General features: G+C 35.3%; 6 protein-coding genes across 6 annotated transcripts; 3 read left to right on the top strand and 3 right to left on the bottom strand.

Moving 5' to 3' along the window:
* Positions 1-24: 24 nt before the first annotated feature.
* On the top strand, positions 25-1,926 carry B0P05DRAFT_587326 (uncharacterized protein; the record flags this gene model as incomplete). Its single annotated transcript, XM_051582579.1, has 7 exons — positions 25-156; positions 250-309; positions 361-496; positions 582-1,318; positions 1,368-1,468; positions 1,519-1,550; positions 1,604-1,926. The coding sequence occupies 7 exons, from the start codon at positions 25-27 to the stop codon at positions 1,924-1,926; spliced, it is 1,521 nt and encodes a 506-aa protein (XP_051434904.1).
* A 4,984-nt stretch (positions 1,927-6,910) lies between these two features.
* On the bottom strand, positions 6,911-7,471 carry B0P05DRAFT_587324 (Isochorismatase-like protein; the record flags this gene model as incomplete). Its single annotated transcript, XM_051582578.1, has 1 exon — positions 6,911-7,471. The coding sequence occupies one exon, from the start codon at positions 7,469-7,471 to the stop codon at positions 6,911-6,913; it is 561 nt and encodes a 186-aa protein (XP_051434903.1).
* A 532-nt stretch (positions 7,472-8,003) lies between these two features.
* On the top strand, positions 8,004-8,369 carry B0P05DRAFT_571762 (uncharacterized protein; the record flags this gene model as incomplete). The annotated part of the gene is made up of 1 exon (XM_051581400.1): positions 8,004-8,369. The coding sequence occupies one exon, from the start codon at positions 8,004-8,006 to the stop codon at positions 8,367-8,369; it is 366 nt and encodes a 121-aa protein (XP_051434902.1).
* Positions 8,370-11,626: 3,257 nt separating this feature from the next.
* B0P05DRAFT_542384 (uncharacterized protein) lies at positions 11,627-12,280 on the bottom strand. The gene has a single exon (XM_051578309.1). The coding sequence runs from the start codon at positions 12,241-12,243 to the stop codon at positions 12,007-12,009; it is 237 nt and encodes a 78-aa protein (XP_051434901.1). The 5' UTR covers positions 12,244-12,280; the 3' UTR covers positions 11,627-12,006.
* A 1,266-nt stretch (positions 12,281-13,546) lies between these two features.
* B0P05DRAFT_579420 (uncharacterized protein) lies at positions 13,547-16,972 on the top strand (the record flags this gene model as incomplete). The annotated part of the gene is made up of 14 exons (XM_051581926.1): positions 13,547-13,646; positions 13,688-13,729; positions 13,788-13,963; positions 14,008-14,208; positions 14,229-14,320; positions 14,506-14,570; positions 14,621-14,710; positions 14,946-15,100; positions 15,281-15,435; positions 15,483-15,540; positions 15,586-15,763; positions 16,071-16,480; positions 16,541-16,882; positions 16,937-16,972. The coding sequence occupies 14 exons, from the start codon at positions 13,547-13,549 to the stop codon at positions 16,970-16,972; spliced, it is 2,100 nt and encodes a 699-aa protein (XP_051434900.1).
* Positions 16,973-20,169: 3,197 nt separating this feature from the next.
* Positions 20,170-20,535, bottom strand: B0P05DRAFT_571760 (uncharacterized protein; the record flags this gene model as incomplete). Its single annotated transcript, XM_051581399.1, has 1 exon — positions 20,170-20,535. The coding sequence occupies one exon, from the start codon at positions 20,533-20,535 to the stop codon at positions 20,170-20,172; it is 366 nt and encodes a 121-aa protein (XP_051434899.1).
* Between the last annotated feature and the right edge of the window lie 199 nt (positions 20,536-20,734).

Here is a 20,734-nt window from a genome sequence, read left to right as displayed (position 1 = left end):
AACAAAACTAACCTTTCAATGTAGATGAACCCATCAATCGAACGCCCTGGCTTTGATTCAGAGGAACACCAAAAGGTTCAGGACTTTTTGAAAAAGTACAATTTACCCCAATACATTGATACTTTTATTGCTGAAGGATTTGAATCACTGTCAGCTGTAAGCGATTTTTTTTTGTTCTTTTTTATTCTTATTCTTTTTTGTTCTTTTTCAATTTTTATTTTATTCTCCGTAATAACACTGATTTCGTAGGTTCTAGAAATTACAGAAGAAGATCTCATTGCTTTGAATGTAAAAAGAGGCCATCGAAGGGTATGGTAACTCATTTTTTTTTGTGGCTTTTTTCTAAAATGGTAAATTCAGGTCATTCAAAGAGGCATCGCTATCCTGAAAGGTTTACCAAAAAACCAACCTTTATGTTTACCTAATTCAAATACAACTACAACTACTACCACAACTACCACTGTTTCCTCTTCTACTTATAGGCCGTCTTATTCTGGTAAGCTCCATCTTAACCAGAATGTCGGTCATTTCGTCATGGTCTAATTTTTATTTTTATTTTTATTATTTTTTTTTCTATGAAGCATCAAATCATAACAATGAAACATCGTCCGCTTATGCAAGTGGCTATGGATCCATGAGTTCACCCCGTCAAACTAATTATCATGATAATTCAGTCAATAACTATAGGCCATATAGTGTTGAACAACAGCATCCTTTAAGTAACGCAAATCCACAACAAACTTCACAACAAAAATTACCCCCTATTTACCAAGTCATTAGGGGTATTGAAAAACCTTATTCGCCTACCCCTTCATTTGGGTATCCATCAAATAAGGATCGCGAAATAAAGGAAGCAAATCAATCTGAAGAAGAAGATCAAACTAAAAGTATAGATGATGATGAAGACGAAGAAGAAGAAGCAGAGAAACAAGACACGTTTGATAATTATGCTAGAAACAATAATAACAACAATCATATCAATGATGAGAACAGCAATAACAATAACAATAGTGGTGGTAGCAGCAGCGGTAACTCGTCTGAGGATTCCCCTTCACTCAAGAGAAAATACAAACGTCATCCCAAACCAGATAGGAATGCACCCATCAAACCGCCCTCGGCTTATATCATGTTCTCGACTGATGCTCGCTCACGTTTAAAGCATCATAATATGACATTTATTGAAATGGCCAAACTTGTAGGAGATCAATGGAAGAATTTGGATAACAAGGAGAAACAAGCGTATGAAAGAACAGCCATGAAAGCAAAAGATGAATATTTAGATGTCTTGCATGCTTATAAACAAACAGATCAATACAAGGTATTTTCATCCACACACAAAATACGTATGTTTACTTTTTCGTTCATAGGACTATCAAAAATACCTAAATAGTTTTAAAACCGAGCAAAAGGCGATCAATCGAAGAATCGCGCGATTAAGCAAAAAAACCAAAAGAGATTCTTCCGAAAGGTAAAAAGAAAGATAGATAAGCTACATCTTGCATACTTACTTTCTTGTAGTGGAAGCCTAGCAGACAATAGTAGTTCGAATGGTAAGCTATCTTGAAGAACTTTACCATCCATTTAACCCCTTGTTCACCAATAGAAAATATAAAGAGTTCATCTTCTAGTGGTTCTCTTGATATTTATAAAGTGCATCAAAAGAAACAGCTTGATAAGACTAAAAATAAAAGCAGATCAATCAGTAGTAATGAAGAAGGAAGCAGCAGTGGCAAGAATACTGCAACTCCTAGCATGGATAGATCTTCAACAACTACAACGACAGGCAATTCATCTGAAGGAAACAATCCAAGTAACTGTGAAGACACTTACTCACCGCAACAGAAAGCACCACCACTGATGAGTGATGAACAGGCCAATGCTAATTATCATCGATTACCTTTTGATGATAAGAAAAAACCCAAATAGGTTGTATATATTTATTTTCGATTCCAAGAAAAATCAGCAGAGTAAATTCAGGTATTACTAAAAACACATCCACCCACCCACCCACACACACATATATATATATCCAAATAAAAATAATCAGACCAGCATTAAGACAGTATGATATAGGTTCAGACAGCTTATTTATACGTACATGGCTATTGTTTAGAAGAGTTGAACCATAAGTGATCAATAAGATATGTTGGATCATGACGCGAAATGAATAGAAGACTTATTTTTATTATGCTATTGATGCTCAATAATAGAATGGTTATCTAAGAAATGATAATATGGAAAAGAATACAACAACGACCTTTGTAAGACAATATCGGCATCTTGCACTAAAAAAAAAGGTTTTTAACATTATCTGATAGTAAAACTTTCTAATACTATTCTTTTTTTTCTGATCTGTAATGCCTCAAGGATCCTTGCAGTCATCTCAAATAGCGTTCTAATTAGTGCTCCGTCCCCAATTACTGGTCCAATGTCTATATAGGGTCAAGAGTATATCCATAAAAGGTTTGACAAGCGCAATGAAAAAAAGTGAACACTGTTACACTTTAATTTTCTGGTCAAGAATACCTGAAATAATAAGGAAGCCTCCTCTTCCTTTTTCGATATAAACTCTTGGGCAACAGAATATTTAATAGAACTGTAGCAAACTAGTACGTTTACTCATTTGATTTGGGATATGAATTTCAAAATATTTCAAGCACACTTGACTTTTCCTTTGTGCTATAATTATCGCTTTATCTATTCTTGTTTAATTTGCCCTTTAAAGCCTTTTCTTGCATAGGGCAGGATATTGTACCAATATCATCTGTTTGTAACTTTTAATACCATCAAAACAACTGGTTCAAACATTAGATAAGATTTAAAAACTAAGTATATCAACATAATTAGGTCGTTCTTTGATGAACTACTGCTCGACATAACCATAATTTTTTCTAGCTAAAGACATGATGATTTAGTTTCAAAAATTGAATAGTATCACTGGTTTGACTATTGCAAAAAACTCATTTTTTGATGATAGAGGAAATCATACATTTACAGAATGGCTGCTTACTGAGATTGAACTTTTGCTGAGAACAATCTAAAGTAGCAATTATTTGGCTTTGGTGCAATAATATGTATATTGCTTGTTTTCGTTTTTATTATCTTATCTTGCATTTTGAAGGAGACATGTTCTATTGGCTTCTGATTATTGCGCTTTAGATTAGAAAATTACGCTTTTAGTTTTTGGTTTTTTCATTGTTTTTCATTGTCTTTGGACCTAAACTTGTGTACTTGCATCTTATCCTGAAATCAAGTCAAACGTTGATTCATTATAGGCATGCATTTACGCAGAATTCAAATTAAACAAGAAAGTATATTCAGTAATTCATCAAGACATGAAACTAATGAAAAAAACAGTTTTTAATAAATTGTTCATTGCTTTTAACACCCAAACAGCTTTTTGATCTGTTCTATCTATTTATCTACAGCTGTTATACCTATAACAGAGCTTCATGTTAAAATTTGGATACAGGTATAGCTTTATTTGATATCATTCGATAGGCAACAAGCAAATCCATCACACATCTGACAAGAAAGTAATGAAACAACCACTGCTCAAGTACCTTTTAAATTATCAAAGGCAACAAAATGATTGGTTAAGCCACGTACTCCCGAATGCGGTATTCTTATTTCCAGAAAATTTTTTTCGAACCCTTGTCTTTTATTTCACATTCTTGTCAAAATAAGGTTCATATTGTTTAGGAAGCTTATATTCTTGTTCAGTTGAGCTAAAGCGTTGAAAGAGTGGTACCTTGCAACCGTGTAGCTGTATCTGTTCAGTGTTTTGCTTCTTTGGCGCTGTTTAGATATAACGTTGCACTAAAACTTGTGTAATCAAAAGCTAGGGATAATAGCTGATGTTTATGCAACTACTGATTGGCTGCAGATAAGGGGTAGATATTAGACCAAAGAAGCAATTATGCATGCGTGATGGACTTCTGTTTAGAGATCAGGTTTTTAGGTTTACTGATTCTCAATACAAATATACTTGTATTTTGAGGTACTTGTATATGTAAAGGGAAAAAGAAGGCTTGGACAACCTTCTACACTGAAATTGGTGTTTCTCTATCGACAAGGCTTTCTCTCAGGTGTCTCCAAGGTTACTCAACAAGTCTCAAGAAGTCTCAAGGTCAATCAAGAATGGCTTTCATGGCTCAATGGATATCTAGTAAGCATCTTCCAATAGTACTGAAAGTATAATACACTAAAATCATTTTGTTTAGGTGTCTTTAAGGTTGATCATCTCGGTATGGTGCTGGTTCAAGACTGTCTTCTTTTGGTTCTACTCTGTTACGGTTAGCAAACTCAAAATCCCAAAGTATACTCCACTTACGGTTGTGTCTAAGGTGTATTCAAGGTTGGTCATCAAGGTCTGTTACTGGTTGTGATGTTTTGATAATAGAGTTATATAATAAGATGATATAGAGACCAAGGTAGATACTTTGAGACTGTTCTATACAATTTTATTGTTCCTTTTTGATTATAAATTATTCTAGCATATTTATACATGAAGAGATGTCGGAGTAAGTAGTAGTAGAGTTCATGCAAATGACTGAGTCTCTATTATCATAGACTACTTTAAATTAATTAAATAATGTAAATTATTGATCTTGGTTATAAGTCTTGATCTATTAAAAGATACTTTGTCTTATTCAGTACAAGAGGTTCTTTTATGTCTATTTCTGATGTAAATTGATTATGATATATTTTAGTATGTAATTGAAGACTTATTTAATGTTCAGATCATCACACTGGTTCAAGGCCGTCTCCTTTTGGTTCTGGCTCTCTTTGGCGTTTCACTGTATCCAATCAAGGCTTTAACAGGTTTTTGCGGTGTCGTCTACTTTTTTGAGTCTTCTTGTCTGTTTGAGAGTCTGATCAGCACTTGTGCAGGCAAGAAGAGGATCTGTTTAGGCTTAACCACCTTGGCCACATACAAGGTTGATATTGCTGTCCAAAAAAGGAGATCCTACTCTCCTGAAGAATTAGCGACCTTTATCACTGATAAATGTAGATGCTAAGATTTTTACCAAGCTAATGACCAATCGTCTTAATGAGCTGTTGCCCCATATCAAACTGCTTTTCTTCCGGGCCGATTAATCTCAGGTAATGGCTGGTTCAACCATATGCTTGCGACAACTCTCCGCGAAAACAAGTCTTTGACTCCTGAAGTTGCAGTTCTGTTGGACGCTAAGAAAACCTATGATCGAGTATACTCGCAAAAAAAAAAAAGAAAAAAAATTCAAAACAATTAAACTTAATTACTCCTAATATCAATCGCTCGAGCAATATGCTGCAAGAAATTCGAAACGCTTTGCAAGAGCAAGTATAACCGACTTGGGACTCTTGCCAAGCAAATACGGGCACAAATGGTGGAACTACAGGACGCGGCCACCCAAATCATAAACCAAACAAGAGACCTTAGAATAAATATAGCCTAACAACTACAAGATGGTTACAAACAATTTAGACAAAATCACAAAACAATCATAGATAGACTAACTGAAGACAGAAATACCGAGCAACAAGTACTTCCAACAACTCAACTAGCCGCCGTTCTTACAAAGAACGCAAAGAAAAAAAATACTGGGATGTTTACTATCTCAACAAAGGACGTCTTCCTCAAAGTGTAATCAGTTCCACTGTTGATCTGTCTAGACCGACTGTACAGACGATCTTGAGGGATCCATTCCTCACCATTGACGAGGTAAAAATGAAATTGAAGACTCAAGAAGTCGAGGTGAGTCAACCAACTGTTATTCATTATTCGCAGTTGGGGTTTCATTCTTACTACGCTGCTGATAAGGCAGCTTTGAGTGAGAGAAACAAGAAGACTGGCCTACGATGGGCCAAGGGTCATGCAAATTGGACTCAAGACCAGTGGAGAAGCGTGATCTGGTTGGATGAGTCTCGCTACTCTGTAAAGGGCAATGATGGTGGCATTTGAATGCTTAGAAAGGTTTGTAAGAGGTACAAGGATGCCAACATTATCCCTACTACCAAGTGAGGTAAGGGTAGTGTGATAATTTGGGGGGGGGTTGTTTTTGGTCGAGTTGTATTAGTCCTCTTGTGGCCTTAGAAGGTCCAGTAGGCCAAGACCAGTACATTCAGACTTTGGCTGAGGAATTTCAGCCCTGGTACTTGGAATTGATAGCTGAGCATGACAAGCAGTTCCTGCTTCAAAAAGATGGCGCTACCTGCCATACAGGTACCAAGTCTAAGCATTGGAAGAAGATCCATCTAATCAAGGCCTTTGAGTACTGGCCAGCTCAAGGTCCCGGTTTGAACCCCATCGAGTACTTGTGGTGGGGTCTTGAGAAGCAGACCGAGAGTAAAAGGGCTGGCATCAATAACACTGCCTTCAATTCGGCAGTGCTTGTTGATGAATGGGGGAAGATCAGCCTTGATCCTGCTGAACGTTTAGTGTCCAGCATGAGAGACAGATGTCAAGCTGTCATCGAGACTCGGGTGGCACTACAAAATATTAATAGACTTTTTTTAAATCAGATATGTTAAGCTAATAGACACTTGAATATCAGGCATGTCAGTGTTTTATTGAACGAGAGACAGCTTCTACTTTCATCACTTTTTTTACAGGGTTTAAAGTAAAAAGTTGGATAAATCTCTAAGGTCAAAATGCAACAAGCTCCTTTGAAAATATACTCAACATAATTCTTGTAGAGATATATTACTAAGGAATGAGTTTAGATGCATACAGGGACAACTGGACACCATCATAAAAGAAAGGGCTTCCAGAATTGACATAAAAGTAACAGGTAATTCATACAATAGCTTCATAACACAAAATACGGTTATTACTAGCTTATACATATACTCATACGCACTAAACAAAGGTTTTATAGTAATATATACATATATATTTATTCTATTCTATTCTATTTTATTTAAACTAGTAGTTGTTGTCTAAAATGTCCTGCACCTTCTTGACCTTGGCATAATAGAATTGAATACCTGCCAAATAGCCTCGTTTGATATCTTCAGCCTTAATCATTTCACCATGAAGGGGTTGGTCCAAGGTGTTGACAGCTTCATCAACAACGACTACTTCAAAGCCTTCATCCTTACCAGCAAAAACAGTAGCAGGAACACAGTTGTGAATCATCATACCAATCACAACAATCTTCTCAATACCCTTGCTCTTGAGATAATCCTTGAGACCTGTTTCCCAGAAACCATTTGAGTAGTATTTGACAATGACCTTTTCTTCGGGCAAAGGCTTAACACTTTCGTGGATTTCAGCACCAAATGAGCCAGGTACAAAGAAATTGGGAATAGGAGCGACTTCAGGCAATACATGATGAGCTACATGGACAACTTCTTTGCCATCTTTTCTGAACTTGTCGAGTACAATTCTACATTGCTCTGCTGTCTCTTCGGGCTGCCAAGTAGGGAGACTGCCGTTAGGGAAATAGTCGTTTTGGATGTCAACAAGAATAAGAGCTTCCTTCATTTTTATTGTTTTCTATAGATATAATATTTTTCCAAGTTCAAAATCTTTGATTATTTATACTGTAAATCATGATGAATAATAAGAACGGTGAAATTTACTCCACTTGTTCTGATTCGTTTGCAGCTTCTACTTATATCACTTCTCACGGGGTTTAAAATAAAATAAAAAAGTGGATGAGTCTCCAATTAGCGAGACTATATACCTTATTCGAGAATTGATTGCACATATTTAAGAAAGAATTGCATAGAAGAAATGTTTACTCCGCACAAATAGCGTCTCCAGATTGCACACAAATCAAATTCATTTGCACGATTCATATTTGGATCTAAAGCCCTCTCCCCCCCCCTCCTTCCCCCTGAAAGAGAAGTAAAGATGAGAGACATCAAGACTAACGCTGTTATAAATAACAGTATAAAAACAAGAAATTATACGAAGCATAGCAATGATAAAAAGCATGATTTTTTTGAGCTTATTTATGAAAAAGACTACACCGTTTCTAAAGCAATAAAGAAGCTGAAAATACCTTGCCGAAATGCCTACGATTGGTATAAGAAAGACCAAGATGCAATCACTGAAAACCAAGAAAAGCGAGACCTTGAAGAAGAAAAAGCAAAAAAAGAAAGTTGGTCGTCCCAAGATTTTGTGTGATAAACATAAAGAGTTCCTCTTGGAAAAGTATGGTGAAGATTCTAAAGCTACAGTAGATGAAGCAGTGGAGAGTCTTATTTCACATTTCGTGGGCCTAAAAGCTGCAAAAACCACCGTTTATGAATTTATGACCAAAGATTGTGCTTTAACTATGAAAAAGGCACACTTTGAACCTAAAGAAAGAAAATTCAGAAAAAAAGTATTGATGCAAGATACAGCTGAGCGAGCAACTTTAGTAATACAGATATAGACTACCTTAGCAACTGTATCTTTATTGATGAATCCGCCTTCCATGTCAACTTGAGCCGCACTATGGCATGGTCTCAAAGGGGAACTCGAGCTGCTGTTGTCCAGCCCAAAGCAAGAGCTGAAACTACAGCAATTTTGGGTTCAATTTCTTCACAAGGAATTACTAACATCAAAGTAAGAGTTCCTTATACAGAGGTTTCAAAGAAAAGAAAAACTGTAGGTAAACCTAAAGCAAAGAAAGCTGTTGGAACTGTTACAGGACATTACTTCAATTTTGTTTCTACCACATTATTATGGACAATGCGCTTATACATAGCTCGGAAAAAAATTAGAAGATTAATTGAAAGTCATGGATATGGATGTGTATATCTTCCACCTTATTCTCTTGAGCTCAATCTTATTGAACAGTTTTAATCCGTCGTCAAGAGTAAAATTAAAAGGGAAAGACTTTTAAAAGAGGAAGCTTTAAGTTCAAGAATAACTGACGCCTGTAATAATGTTTATTTTGAGGATTTAAAAGTATTTTGTAGCTATTAAAACTCAAAACTTCAAGTTTGTTTAAATAAAGAGCCCTTTTACTGTGCAAAATGAGTTTGATTTGTGTGCAATCGATTTCCGAATAAGGTGTATACCCAACTTAGAAAGTCTAGCACACCAAATCCATCATAGAATAACCTTAGCAAACCAACTATTTAATAAACTTGAAAATATCAATCTATCTATTAATATCTTACTTAATCAGTATAGCTCACAACATATATATATAACTTGCAATATCTGCGACTGGTCCTTCAACGATTTGGTTTTCCGTCCGTCTTCATTGACAGCCTGACTCGATTGTTTTTTGATACCAAAATCAAGATCTCTATAAATGGATGGCTTGGCACTCCAATTGTACAAGTACGTGGGCTACGTCAATGTGATCCTCTCTCACCTTTGCTATCTAATTTAGCCTACGAGCCTTTATTGCGATATATTCTAGCCGACTCGATTATCAAAGGCCTCTCCATACCGATCTTGGGTATAGGCAATCGACACCCACCTGCTCCTTTGAATATGTCTGATCATCTAGTATCGTCGGCTCCTATCACATTAGTTGCCTATGCTGATGATTTGGAAATTTTTCTGTCCTCGCCTGCTGAATGGCCTCACCTTTTACGCATTCTTGATTTGTACTCCAAAGCCTCCAATGCAAAGACGAATGTGACTAAAACTGTCATGGTCTCTCCGAGTGGACTTCCTTTTGCAGAATAGATATCTATTTGTAATTCGTTTGGCATCTCTTGGCATGATCAAACATCCGATACTGCTGCTACTTTGTTAGTCTATCCTCTCTACTCCAGTCCTGCTCAATATGACGTCTTTCTTGAGGACTTGCACTTGAAAATTTTTCAGTACACAGACAATCTGAGGAAAATGCATCTATCTGTATGTGGTATGGCTGTGGCAGCCAACGTGCTAGTTCTGAGTCGATTATGGCATATTATGCGAGTCATTGTATTAACCTCTCCTTGGCTAACATCAATTAAACGACTAGTGCGATATTTAGCTATGTTTGTACACCCATGCTACAACTACTGAAGCTCCTGGAGTGCTTGCCACCTTTGGAGCTGTCTTCATCATGGCCTGCACATTGGTTTTTGGATTTGCCTGTATCATTAGTATTAAAAGCCAAAACAAACTCTGTATTACCACTCCCCACCATCAAATAGTCCTTCTTAGTGCCAGATATATTGTGTTACAATGCTACCACTGGTATGCTTGAAGCTCATCGCTCATTCATCAAGTATAGACGTACCTCTTTGATGCGGATCTTTAATGCCCTTTTCTTGCCCTCTCTGTCTGACACTGTTAGTTGCGTTTTGCATACAGCACTTCAAGCTAAATGTAACTTTTTACCTCCTAGTCCTGTGGTGCCTTCTTCGTCACAATATCCTGATACGAGCAGTTATCTTCCATCGCTTGACCATTGGACGCTGCCTTCCTGTCGTCAACAACCCAAGATAGTCTTTCAATCTACTTCTGGATATGTCAGAAGATATTGGAGTGATCAACGCGACCCAGTTGAAATTGGTATTCCTTATCATACACCTTCCGCCCAATGCCTATCATCTTCACGATGGAGGCTCTTTTGGTTACTGGAGATTAACATGAAGGCTTTCACTCCCTGGTGGCGACTTCTGCATGATAGCTTTGCCAATGGAGGCAAGGTTCATACTTGGAAATCAACTACATTTACTTCGTCTGTTTGTATGATAGAGGAAAGTAGCTATCACTTTTTTGTTGATTGCCCAGTGAAATGGACATACTGGCAACAAATATTGACTTTTGTTCAACTGGATAATCAACTTCAAACTCCCATTGATTCATGGTTGACACTTACTTCGCTGGCAGATGAATCTAATAAGCTCCTGCTCTCAAAGACATTGGAAATATTAGGAAATGGTCTGACTGTGCTCTGGCGATACCATTACAAATGCGTATTTGACAAGGAGATATGGCACCCATCAGCACCATTCAATCTGTTTTTGACCGAACACCAGTTCTTCAATATGTAAATCAATTTTGATAAATAAAGTAATCACTTAATACAAAAAAAAAACGTCAGTTATGCTTCAAGCTGTGCTTTGAGCATTTTTGCTCTAAATGTCATATAAAACATGTTAGCCATGAACTTCTAAAAGCAACTTTTGTTATTTGGGGGTGCAAAAAGACATAGAAAGATAGAAACACAGGCATTTTATAATGCAATTGTGGAATAAATGATTATCCTGAAAGGACAAAAAAAACACGCTGCAAAAGAAAGTAAAGAAAAAGAGAAAAGAAAGTAAAGAAAAAGAGAAAAGAAAGACTGGAAAAGTGTTTTTATACTCTGGTGCATTCCCTGACCACTATTTAGACTCAATTATACTTAGCTAACTTTCTAAAACCGTCTTTCAAGGACTTATTAAAGGCTACAGGGAAAGAAAAATAACATAAGTGAGTAAGAAAGCATATAGTTTATGTCTAACTAGCTTATTGAACTGGCACTGTGATGACAGCACCATTTATGCAGCAACTCTTTTCTCACAAAGCTGCATAATAATAATGGATTTTGATTGCCGCCAAAGCTTACAAAGTAGTAGCATCAGACATATAAAGTTGTACCTGAGTTCAGTAGTACAGTTTGAACTCAAAGGACTATATCAATAGATTTAGAGTTGATTTTTAAAGCCAAAAGATTCAGTATTCGTTAAATCTCAAAAATCGAAGTCGAAAAAAACTCTTCCGATCTTTCTGATCAAGCCAATGCAATCTACACTTTGTACATGGTATGATGTCTAAGGTTCCTTCTACTAATATAATTTAACAATAGGATGTTATTTAGATGTACAAGCGTTTATTGTCTTCCTTTGCTTATCTATTCCTCTCCCTTTTTTGGATCTTGTCTAGATGAGTCCAACGTGACACTCCAAAAGTTTTTAATCAACCTTTGTCATAAATCGTTTGCTCATATTTGTCTATCTTGATTCGTATATAAGCTCAAAAAAGCTTTGTGAAATTGCAAGTGAAAGTTAGTAATAAAGAAAAGAAAGAGCAAAAAATTCCAAAAAGTAGATCAAAAGAGCAGAATAATCCTTAAAGTAAGGAGAAAATATCTAAGCACTATAGAATAGTGTGTTTATGAAAAGGTATTTTGTATGGAGGAACAAAAGTTCTTTAAACAGGTTGACATCACATAGAAAAACAGTCAAAAAAACAGTCCTTGCATAAAGAAGTGTATAAAGCACTTTGCTAATATCATATGACAAAAACAGTCCCGCTTTAAAGAAACTATAAAAAGGGGTCGTTTCTGAAAAGTATTTCAATTTAACTTCTTCCGGGCCCATTGACATTATACTAGTTAGATGTGAATGTAAGCTCGGATCTGATCCTTTTGCCTAGAAAGGGGAGGGTAGGGATGGTGGAGACTGTTCGCAGTCGTTGGCGTAGACAAAGGGCCAACATATCCCTTTCCGGGTAACTGGAGATGATGATAATAATCAAGAAAATGAAAATATTATTATTTTTTACTCTATAAAGGATGCTTATCTTTTACCTTTCCCCCTTTTTCATCTTGATTTGAATTGGTTTCACTTTCGCCAATAGCATTAGTTATTAGGTTACACAGTTATCGATATCCCTAAAAAGAACAAGTAAAAGTTTTCTTTTTCACTAGAAAAACAATCTTTATTTTCTATTTTATCTCTTTTGAAGCTATAAAATAGAACTTTGGTTTTTTTTTTGTTTTCTATTGTCTTGCATTGAACCAAAAAGAAAGGAAAAGAGAGAAATTATGCAAACAAAAGGTGCAGTTACACGAATAAGTTTTTTTTTTTTTTTTTTTTTTTTGCCAAAGAAAAGCACAAAATAATGAAATAAACATACACATCAAAGATCTGTTATCCTTATGCACAAGAATAATGATAGACACAATAAAGTGCGTAAAATAAAAGGATGAAAATGGTATAAAACTGTATTTTAAATGCAGGCGCGGTCAGATCACTTTCAAAAAAAAAAAGTGGGTTGTTTTTCTTAGTTGTTAGGTATAGAGATACACAAATGATATCAAACAAGAAACAACATCTGTCTATTTGATTGAATAAAGAATCATCCTGACTTCTCTTTTATTTTTGATTATATGTCTATAAACGCGCGCAACAGTGTAAAAGTGTAAGGAATACTTTTTTCTTAGACAATGTTCAAGTTTTAAAGTAAGCAGAAAACATTCATGAGAACATTTCCATACATGGTCTTTTTTAATGATTATTATCTGTTTGATTCATATCATGAAATCAAATATCTCTTTCAAGCAGTAAGATATCATTCATATTCATTGATATAACTTTACATATCTCCTTTAGTTGTCTTTAAATGATTACCTTTAAATACTTGGTATAAAATGTAGATTTAATACAGTTCTAAAATACTGTCTCGTTTAAACTAATGTTTTTGCTATTGTTGCTGGTTTTTTTACAGCTGGATTTGGTTTATGGTGGTATGTAAAACAAAATGTTACTATTCAGCTTATTTTTTATGATTCATAGTTGCTTTCTCGACACAATGTTGGGAAGTTTTAAATGGGTAAAGTCTTTAAGCAGCTCTTTTTACTGTAGTGTAATTTCTTGCTAATGTATTTTTTTATGCAGCAAGCAAAATATGTTTGTGGACGGTTCCTGCCTACAGATCAACATGCTGAACAACAGCGGTTGGAAGACTGAAAATTCAGATGATTGGGTCTATTATCCTCAGCAATATGGTAACATAATTTAAAAGCAATTGATCACTCAGAAAAAATAGTCAATGTATCCATGACAGCAGCCAAAGTCTCGGTTGCATTAGGCAAGTATACAAAAAAAAAACTAGCTGAACAACCTTTTAATGAATACGTAAAAAAAAGTGGGAGGGTGCTGCGCACCAAACAGGTTTAAACAGACGGGATTTCTTTATCAAGATGATGGATCCACTTATGCTGAAACAGGAAATAAGATAGTAAGCATTGCTGATCGCGGATTGAAACAAAACATCACTGTTACTGGATGGTATATGAAGAAATTTGTCGATGATAATGCTATGGTAAATGCACAAAACAAGCACTAATGTGCTGATATTCTCTATAGAACCTTACTATCATCCCATCCATTCACCATCCTGATAAACAATCCATCTTTTTTGAGATTGTAGCATTTGATAGAGCTATGATGATCAACTATCAGTTCTTTGACTATCAGGATAAACTCATTGGGAGTCATTCGAGTGGTGTGCTACGCAATGCTATCAGTATTCCGGATATTACCTTACCAAGATACACACGCCGAGTTGTAAGTAAGATAATGAATAGTCCTTATACTCATACGCCTTGAATAGTCTATTGAGTTTTATGGTTCAAGAGCAGATCCTATGTGCTTTTCTTATATTTACGCTGGTCTCTATGTGTATAGCCCACTTGCAACACTGACCCGAGTATGCAACAAGGCTGCTTCTATACTGCAATATCTATCACTCATCAACTTTGTAACCATTCCCATCATTTTCGGCATCATGTCTTTTGTATCTGATTTTTCTTTTCCACCGTAAGTATTTCTGTTTCGCTTTGTTGAAACTCATCTATTGTTTAGTCCTATTCGGTTTTTATGCAGAACTCCTTCTCATAAAGTGTTGATGTGTATCATTATAACTCTAGGTAATGAAGAAAAAAAAAAGAGCAGTAAATGATTTCTCAACTCTTTCTAGGTTCATTTATTTTGAATCAAGCATGGAATTTGATCAACTCCCAATCAAGTATTTTTCATGATTGGTTACCACGAGCAGCAAAAATAGTTGGTATGTGTACTCCATTTAAAATAAATCATTTATCATTTCTATCTACAGAACTATTTCTCTCTTTTTTTTTGTATGCTGTTTATTTTTATCCAGTATGTCAAATCAATTCGCAGAAACATGTACTAACTTTGTAAAGATGTTTCTATGTTACTATGCAAGCTATCGATCTCGCATAGCAAACTTGCTAGGTAGCTATAGACAACGTGCTTACTTTAGTTGACTTTGTTTAATGTAGGTGCATTTACTACGTGTGTATTATTCGGGCTCCGCATATCATTAGATCTCCCTTCTTTGGTTATCACTTATGCTCGTAGTTTACCATTCTTGATCGTCAATTCATTCGCTGCTGTACCTACCTTTATTGCATATTTTACTGTGTTGGTTTACTTTGTCACAAGGTATATAACATTCAGACCTTGTACTATGTGCGAGATAGAATTTCTAGAGGTTCAAGATATCGAAGAAGAATATGTCAACAAACTCATAAAATCAAGAAAGAAGAAGGAAACAAAAGTAAGGCTTATCTTTTGTTTGCTTTAATATAGCCATTGATCGCTACCATCTATATAGGGCAATGACCATAATTCGACATTTGGTCTTGTTTGGCTCATCTTGACAGTTAAGATATGGCAAGTTGAATTTTTTCCTCTTGTCAAATATGTTACTCGACCCGAATTTATGATGATGTGTATTCGAAAACTGTTTGGGGTACACAAACATGTCAGGTAAAATAGTCCTTATCAACCAATTCACTCACCTACTTCTACTATAGAATCCCTTTTGCGATAAAGACATCATTGACCTTATTGTTGTACTGTCTTGTTCAACTGGTAAACCAGACTATACTCATATATATTATCACTCATTTTAAATAGATTCCTCTTTTATTGACTCAAATGATTGGTGTGGGTGGTATTGTTCCTCTTCATATCTGTAGCTGGACACCTTACCTTGCTCAGTTCCAATATCACCCAAATCCAATGGAATTTGCTATCAAGACATTTCTATTAATACAAATTGCTGTCTATTTTGCTACATTAGGAGCAGGGGGATGTAAGTAAAATAATTGTTTTGCTTTAATTCTTACAATATACTCAGTCTGTATGATCTATTCATTGGGTATTCTTCGTCGATTTACCAAGGATATCTTACGACTAAGAAAAGGTGACTATTCTCTATTTAAAGGGAAAAGAGACCATGAGTAAGTATGACGTTGTGTATTTTAAACTTATATAGCCTCTTTTTTTTTAAAAAAAAAAACAGTTTTGACCTTGATGATGCGATTCGCTTCTTGGGTGTATTTATTGGCTTTGGTAAGTAATCAAGAAAAAGAGAATTTTCTATTGATATTTTCGGATAGGGTTTACGGGAACGCTTTACTTTATGGTGGAAGTGAGTTTGATTGGTGTTTTTATTACTGCTATCATTCAACTGGATCGACTCAGAGACTTGTTTTTTCGTCATGTTGGCTACGGTGTCTTTTTTGCTAGTTTTTTTATTGCATTTATTGTTCAATTGATACAAAAAAGGATTACGAATTTGATATTTATAGAGAATCGATCCAGATTTACAATTCAAAACCGCGCTCCTTTGTTACATTATTGGTATTTTATGATGCTGACATCTATGACGCGAGCCTTGACTTCCTATATCATTCGAACGCTCAAGTTGATATTGCGTTATCCTTTGTTCAGTCTTCGTGTAGATAGAAATGCTGAAACATGGAGTGTCCGTCGTGGAGATGGTGGGTTTACAGCTTATTGTGGTATGGTAAGTTATTAGAAAACGCCTTCAAAAAAAAAGATAAACTTAAAAAGAAAAATGATACAGTTACTAGCAGAGCATGAATACAACAATCCTGTTGTCTTGGTCTTTGTAGAATGTTTGTTACACTGTACATCATATTTAGATCAAAAGCAATACTCAACAAAAAGTAACATCAGGCTATGTAAAAAACACCAACAATATTTCTCCAAGAGACATGCGAAGGAAGATGAAGAGGAGATTTTCGAAATAACAGCACTGAAAGAGGATATGATCTTGAACAAGCATGCTTTGATAGATGATGCCATAACATCCGCCTCTCAAGAAATGACAAGTGCACCTACAAAAGTACTTCAAAGAGCCAAAACCAGATGGTTTCTAGCATACACATTGATACATAATCCGGGAGTAAGCAAACGATGTTATTTTCATGAGAATATCTCACCGATTTCTTTATTCCAGATGCGCCAATATCGAATGAAGAGATTAATCACATAAATGTGATAAGCACACAACAATAAACAAGTTCTTAACTATTGTTTACTAAAGAAATAAAAATGTAGTTCATAAAAAGCATGCTACCTATTTCTAATAACACTATAGAATGGAATAGGAAAAAACTCTTATGTTCAAAAGCTTACTAAGGCGCTTATAGAAGTTTTTTCTCAGAACCAATATGTTTACGATTGCTATACATTCTATTAGTAGTAGTATTAATGATCAAGGAGCATGTAGCCTTATGTAAATTTATGATTGAGGCTTTTTTCAAGATTTTATGGCATCGACTTCATTAAACCATGCAAATGATATTGTACCTTTTAACTCGATGTATCTTCATTATAGAGAAAAAAGAGAGCGAGTAATCAAAATAATCATTTAAATATATAATAGTTTGTGTCATATTACATGCATGCTTAAAAGGTCACTATTTATGTATCATGCTCTACGAAGTTAAAGTTGCTTTCCTCAACTTTTTGACATCTTCATGAACAAACATCCCTTTCTTTAGTTTATAAGAGCCAAGTTTCTTTCTTAAATATCTTATGTAAATAAGCAACTTTTTAGTAAGTTATTTATCCATGCAACAGATACACCAGACAAGTAGGAGCTTCAATAGTAAGGGAAACAGCAATGCATACAATTATTTTTCTTTTCCTTAGGCAAATAAAGGTAACATAAAGCCTATTCATACATGCATGGAGACTTCACATGACCAAAACTTATTTTTACTGACATTCATGGTACCTTTAAAGTCGATTTGATCCAAAAAAGCGATTTGTGAAAATTGGCCATTTCGGCCTCTGATCCAGATACTACTCATGGGAAAGGCTCGTTTGACAACCCTTTGACTTTGATCATGTACCATTTGACTCCCAAAGATTACTGCAACAAACTCGTGTTAATCTGCGGCTACAAATAGCAGAGAAACACATACGCTCAAGATTTTAATAGATATATGATATAGATGACCCAAATCATCTAGCCCATACTTGACCTCTTCTATTTCTACTTCAGTTATTTTCTTTATCTTTATATTATAACATTTTAATTTGCACCCACCTCTTGACAATGGTTTACATTCGTCTACGTGAAGCAATAAATAAAACACTTTTTTTTTTTTTTAAAAAAAAAAAAAAGACAACTCTTTGATTTTGTTTTTGACGCTACTCAATAAAAAATAAAGCTATTGACAAGATTAACTACTTATAATGAACACCAAGTGCTGTAATCTTTAATCAAAGTGTTTGTTTGGTAGCCGTAATATAAAAATAGCAAGATATGAGGGGGAAATCTCATAGCCATTTTTGTGTATTTTCTGGAGATTTTAGCAGTAGAGTTGCAGTGCTACTTACATCAATAGATTCAAAAATTAAAGATCTATAGCTTTTGTCACCATATCAAAGCCGAATATCTGCGTCTTTAAGCAGTTCTAAGCAAACACTCGATTTTTAGATGCGGCGGGACAAAGAATTGCAGTTGTCTTTTGACTTCGATCTCCACTCATAGCTATCCTGCATGTCTCATGCCCATTTATTCCACAATTGCATTATAAAATGCCTGTGTTTCTATCTTTCTATGTCTTTTTGCACCCCCAAATAACAAAAGTTGCTTTTAGAAGTTCATGGCTAACATGTTTTATATGACATTTAGAGCAAAAATGCTCAAAGCACAGCTTGAAGCATAACTGACGTTTTTTTTTTGTATTAAGTGATTACTTTATTTATCAAAATTGATTTACATATTGAAGAACTGGTGTTCGGTCAAAAACAGATTGAATGGTGCTGATGGGTGCCATATCTCCTTGTCAAATACGCATTTGTAATGGTATCGCCAGAGCACAGTCAGACCATTTCCTAATATTTCCAATGTCTTTGAGAGCAGGAGCTTATTAGATTCATCTGCCAGCGAAGTAAGTGTCAACCATGAATCAATGGGAGTTTGAAGTTGATTATCCAGTTGAACAAAAGTCAATATTTGTTGCCAGTATGTCCATTTCACTGGGCAATCAACAAAAAAGTGATAGCTACTTTCCTCTATCATACAAACAGACGAAGTAAATGTAGTTGATTTCCAAGTATGAACCTTGCCTCCATTGGCAAAGCTATCATGCAGAAGTCGCCACCAGGGAGTGAAAGCCTTCATGTTAATCTCCAGTAACCAAAAGAGCCTCCATCGTGAAGATGATAGGCATTGGGCGGAAGGTGTATGATAAGGAATACCAATTTCAACTGGGTCGCGTTGATCACTCCAATATCTTCTGACATATCCAGAAGTAGATTGAAAGACTATCTTGGGTTGTTGACGACCGGAAGGCAGCCATCCATTTATAGAGATCTTGATTTTGGTATCAAAAAACAATCGAGTCAGGCTGTCAATGAAGACGGACGGAAAACCAAATCGTTGAAGGACCAGTCGCAGATATTGCAAGTTATATATATATGTTGTGAGCTATACTGATTAAGTAAGATATTAATAGATAGATTGATATTTTCAAGTTTATTAAATAGTTGGTTTGCTAAGGTTATTCTATGATGGATTTGGTGTGCTAGACTTTCTAAGTTGGGTATACACCTTATTCGGAAATCGATTGCACACAAATCAAACTCATTTTGCACAGTAAAAGGGCTCTTTATTTAAACAAACTTGAAGTTTTGAGTTTTAATAGCTACAAAATACTTTTAAATCCTCAAAATAAACATTATTACAGGCGTCAGTTATTCTTGAACTTAAAGCTTCCTCTTTTAAAAGTCTTTCCCTTTTAATTTTACTCTTGACGACGGATTAAAACTGTTCAATAAGATTGAGCTCAAGAGAATAAGGTGGAAGATATACACATCCATATCCATGACTTTCAATTAATCTTCTAATTTTTTTCCGAGCTATGTATAAGCGCATTGTCCATAATAATGTGGTAGAAACAAAATTGAAGTAATGTCCTGTAACAGTTCCAACAGCTTTCTTTGCTTTAGGTTTACCTACAGTTTTTCTTTTCTTTGAAACCTCTGTATAAGGAACTCTTACTTTGATGTTAGTAATTCCTTGTGAAGAAATTGAACCCAAAATTGCTGTAGTTTCAGCTCTTGCTTTGGGCTGGACAACAGCAGCTCGAGTTCCCCTTTGAGACCATGCCATAGTGCGGCTCAAGTTGACATGGAAGGCGGATTCATCAATAAAGATACAGTTGCTAAGGTAGTCTATATCTGTATTACTAAAGTTGCTCGCTCAGCTGTATCTTGCATCAATACTTTTTTTCTGAATTTTCTTTCTTTAGGTTCAAAGTGTGCCTTTTTCATAGTTAAAGCACAATCTTTGGTCATAAATTCATAAACGGTGGTTTTTGCAGCTTTTAGGCCCACGAAATGTGAAATAAGACTCTCCACTGCTTCATCTACTGTAGCTTTAGAATCTTCACCATACTTTTCCAAGAGGAACTCTTTATGTTTATCACACAAAATCTTGGGACGACCAACTTTCTTTTTTTGCTTTTTCTTCTTCAAGGTCTCGCTTTTCTTGGTTTTCAGTGATTGCATCTTGGTCTTTCTTATACCAATCGTAGGCATTTCGGCAAGGTATTTTCAGCTTCTTTATTGCTTTAGAAACGGTGTAGTCTTTTTCATAAATAAGCTCAAAAAAATCATGCTTTTTATCATTGCTATGCTTCGTATAATTTCTTGTTTTTATACTGTTATTTATAACAGCGTTAGTCTTGATGTCTCTCATCTTTACTTCTCTTTCAGGGGGAAGGAGGGGGGGGGAGAG

This window comes from Gilbertella persicaria, assembly GCF_025201335.1.
Source record: "Gilbertella persicaria strain CBS 190.32 chromosome Unknown B0P05scaffold_20, whole genome shotgun sequence".
Classification (NCBI taxonomy): domain Eukaryota; kingdom Fungi; phylum Mucoromycota; class Mucoromycetes; order Mucorales; family Choanephoraceae; genus Gilbertella; species Gilbertella persicaria.
The sequence above is the reverse complement of the archived record's forward strand: the minus strand, read 5'-3'. Positions and strand labels throughout refer to the sequence as shown.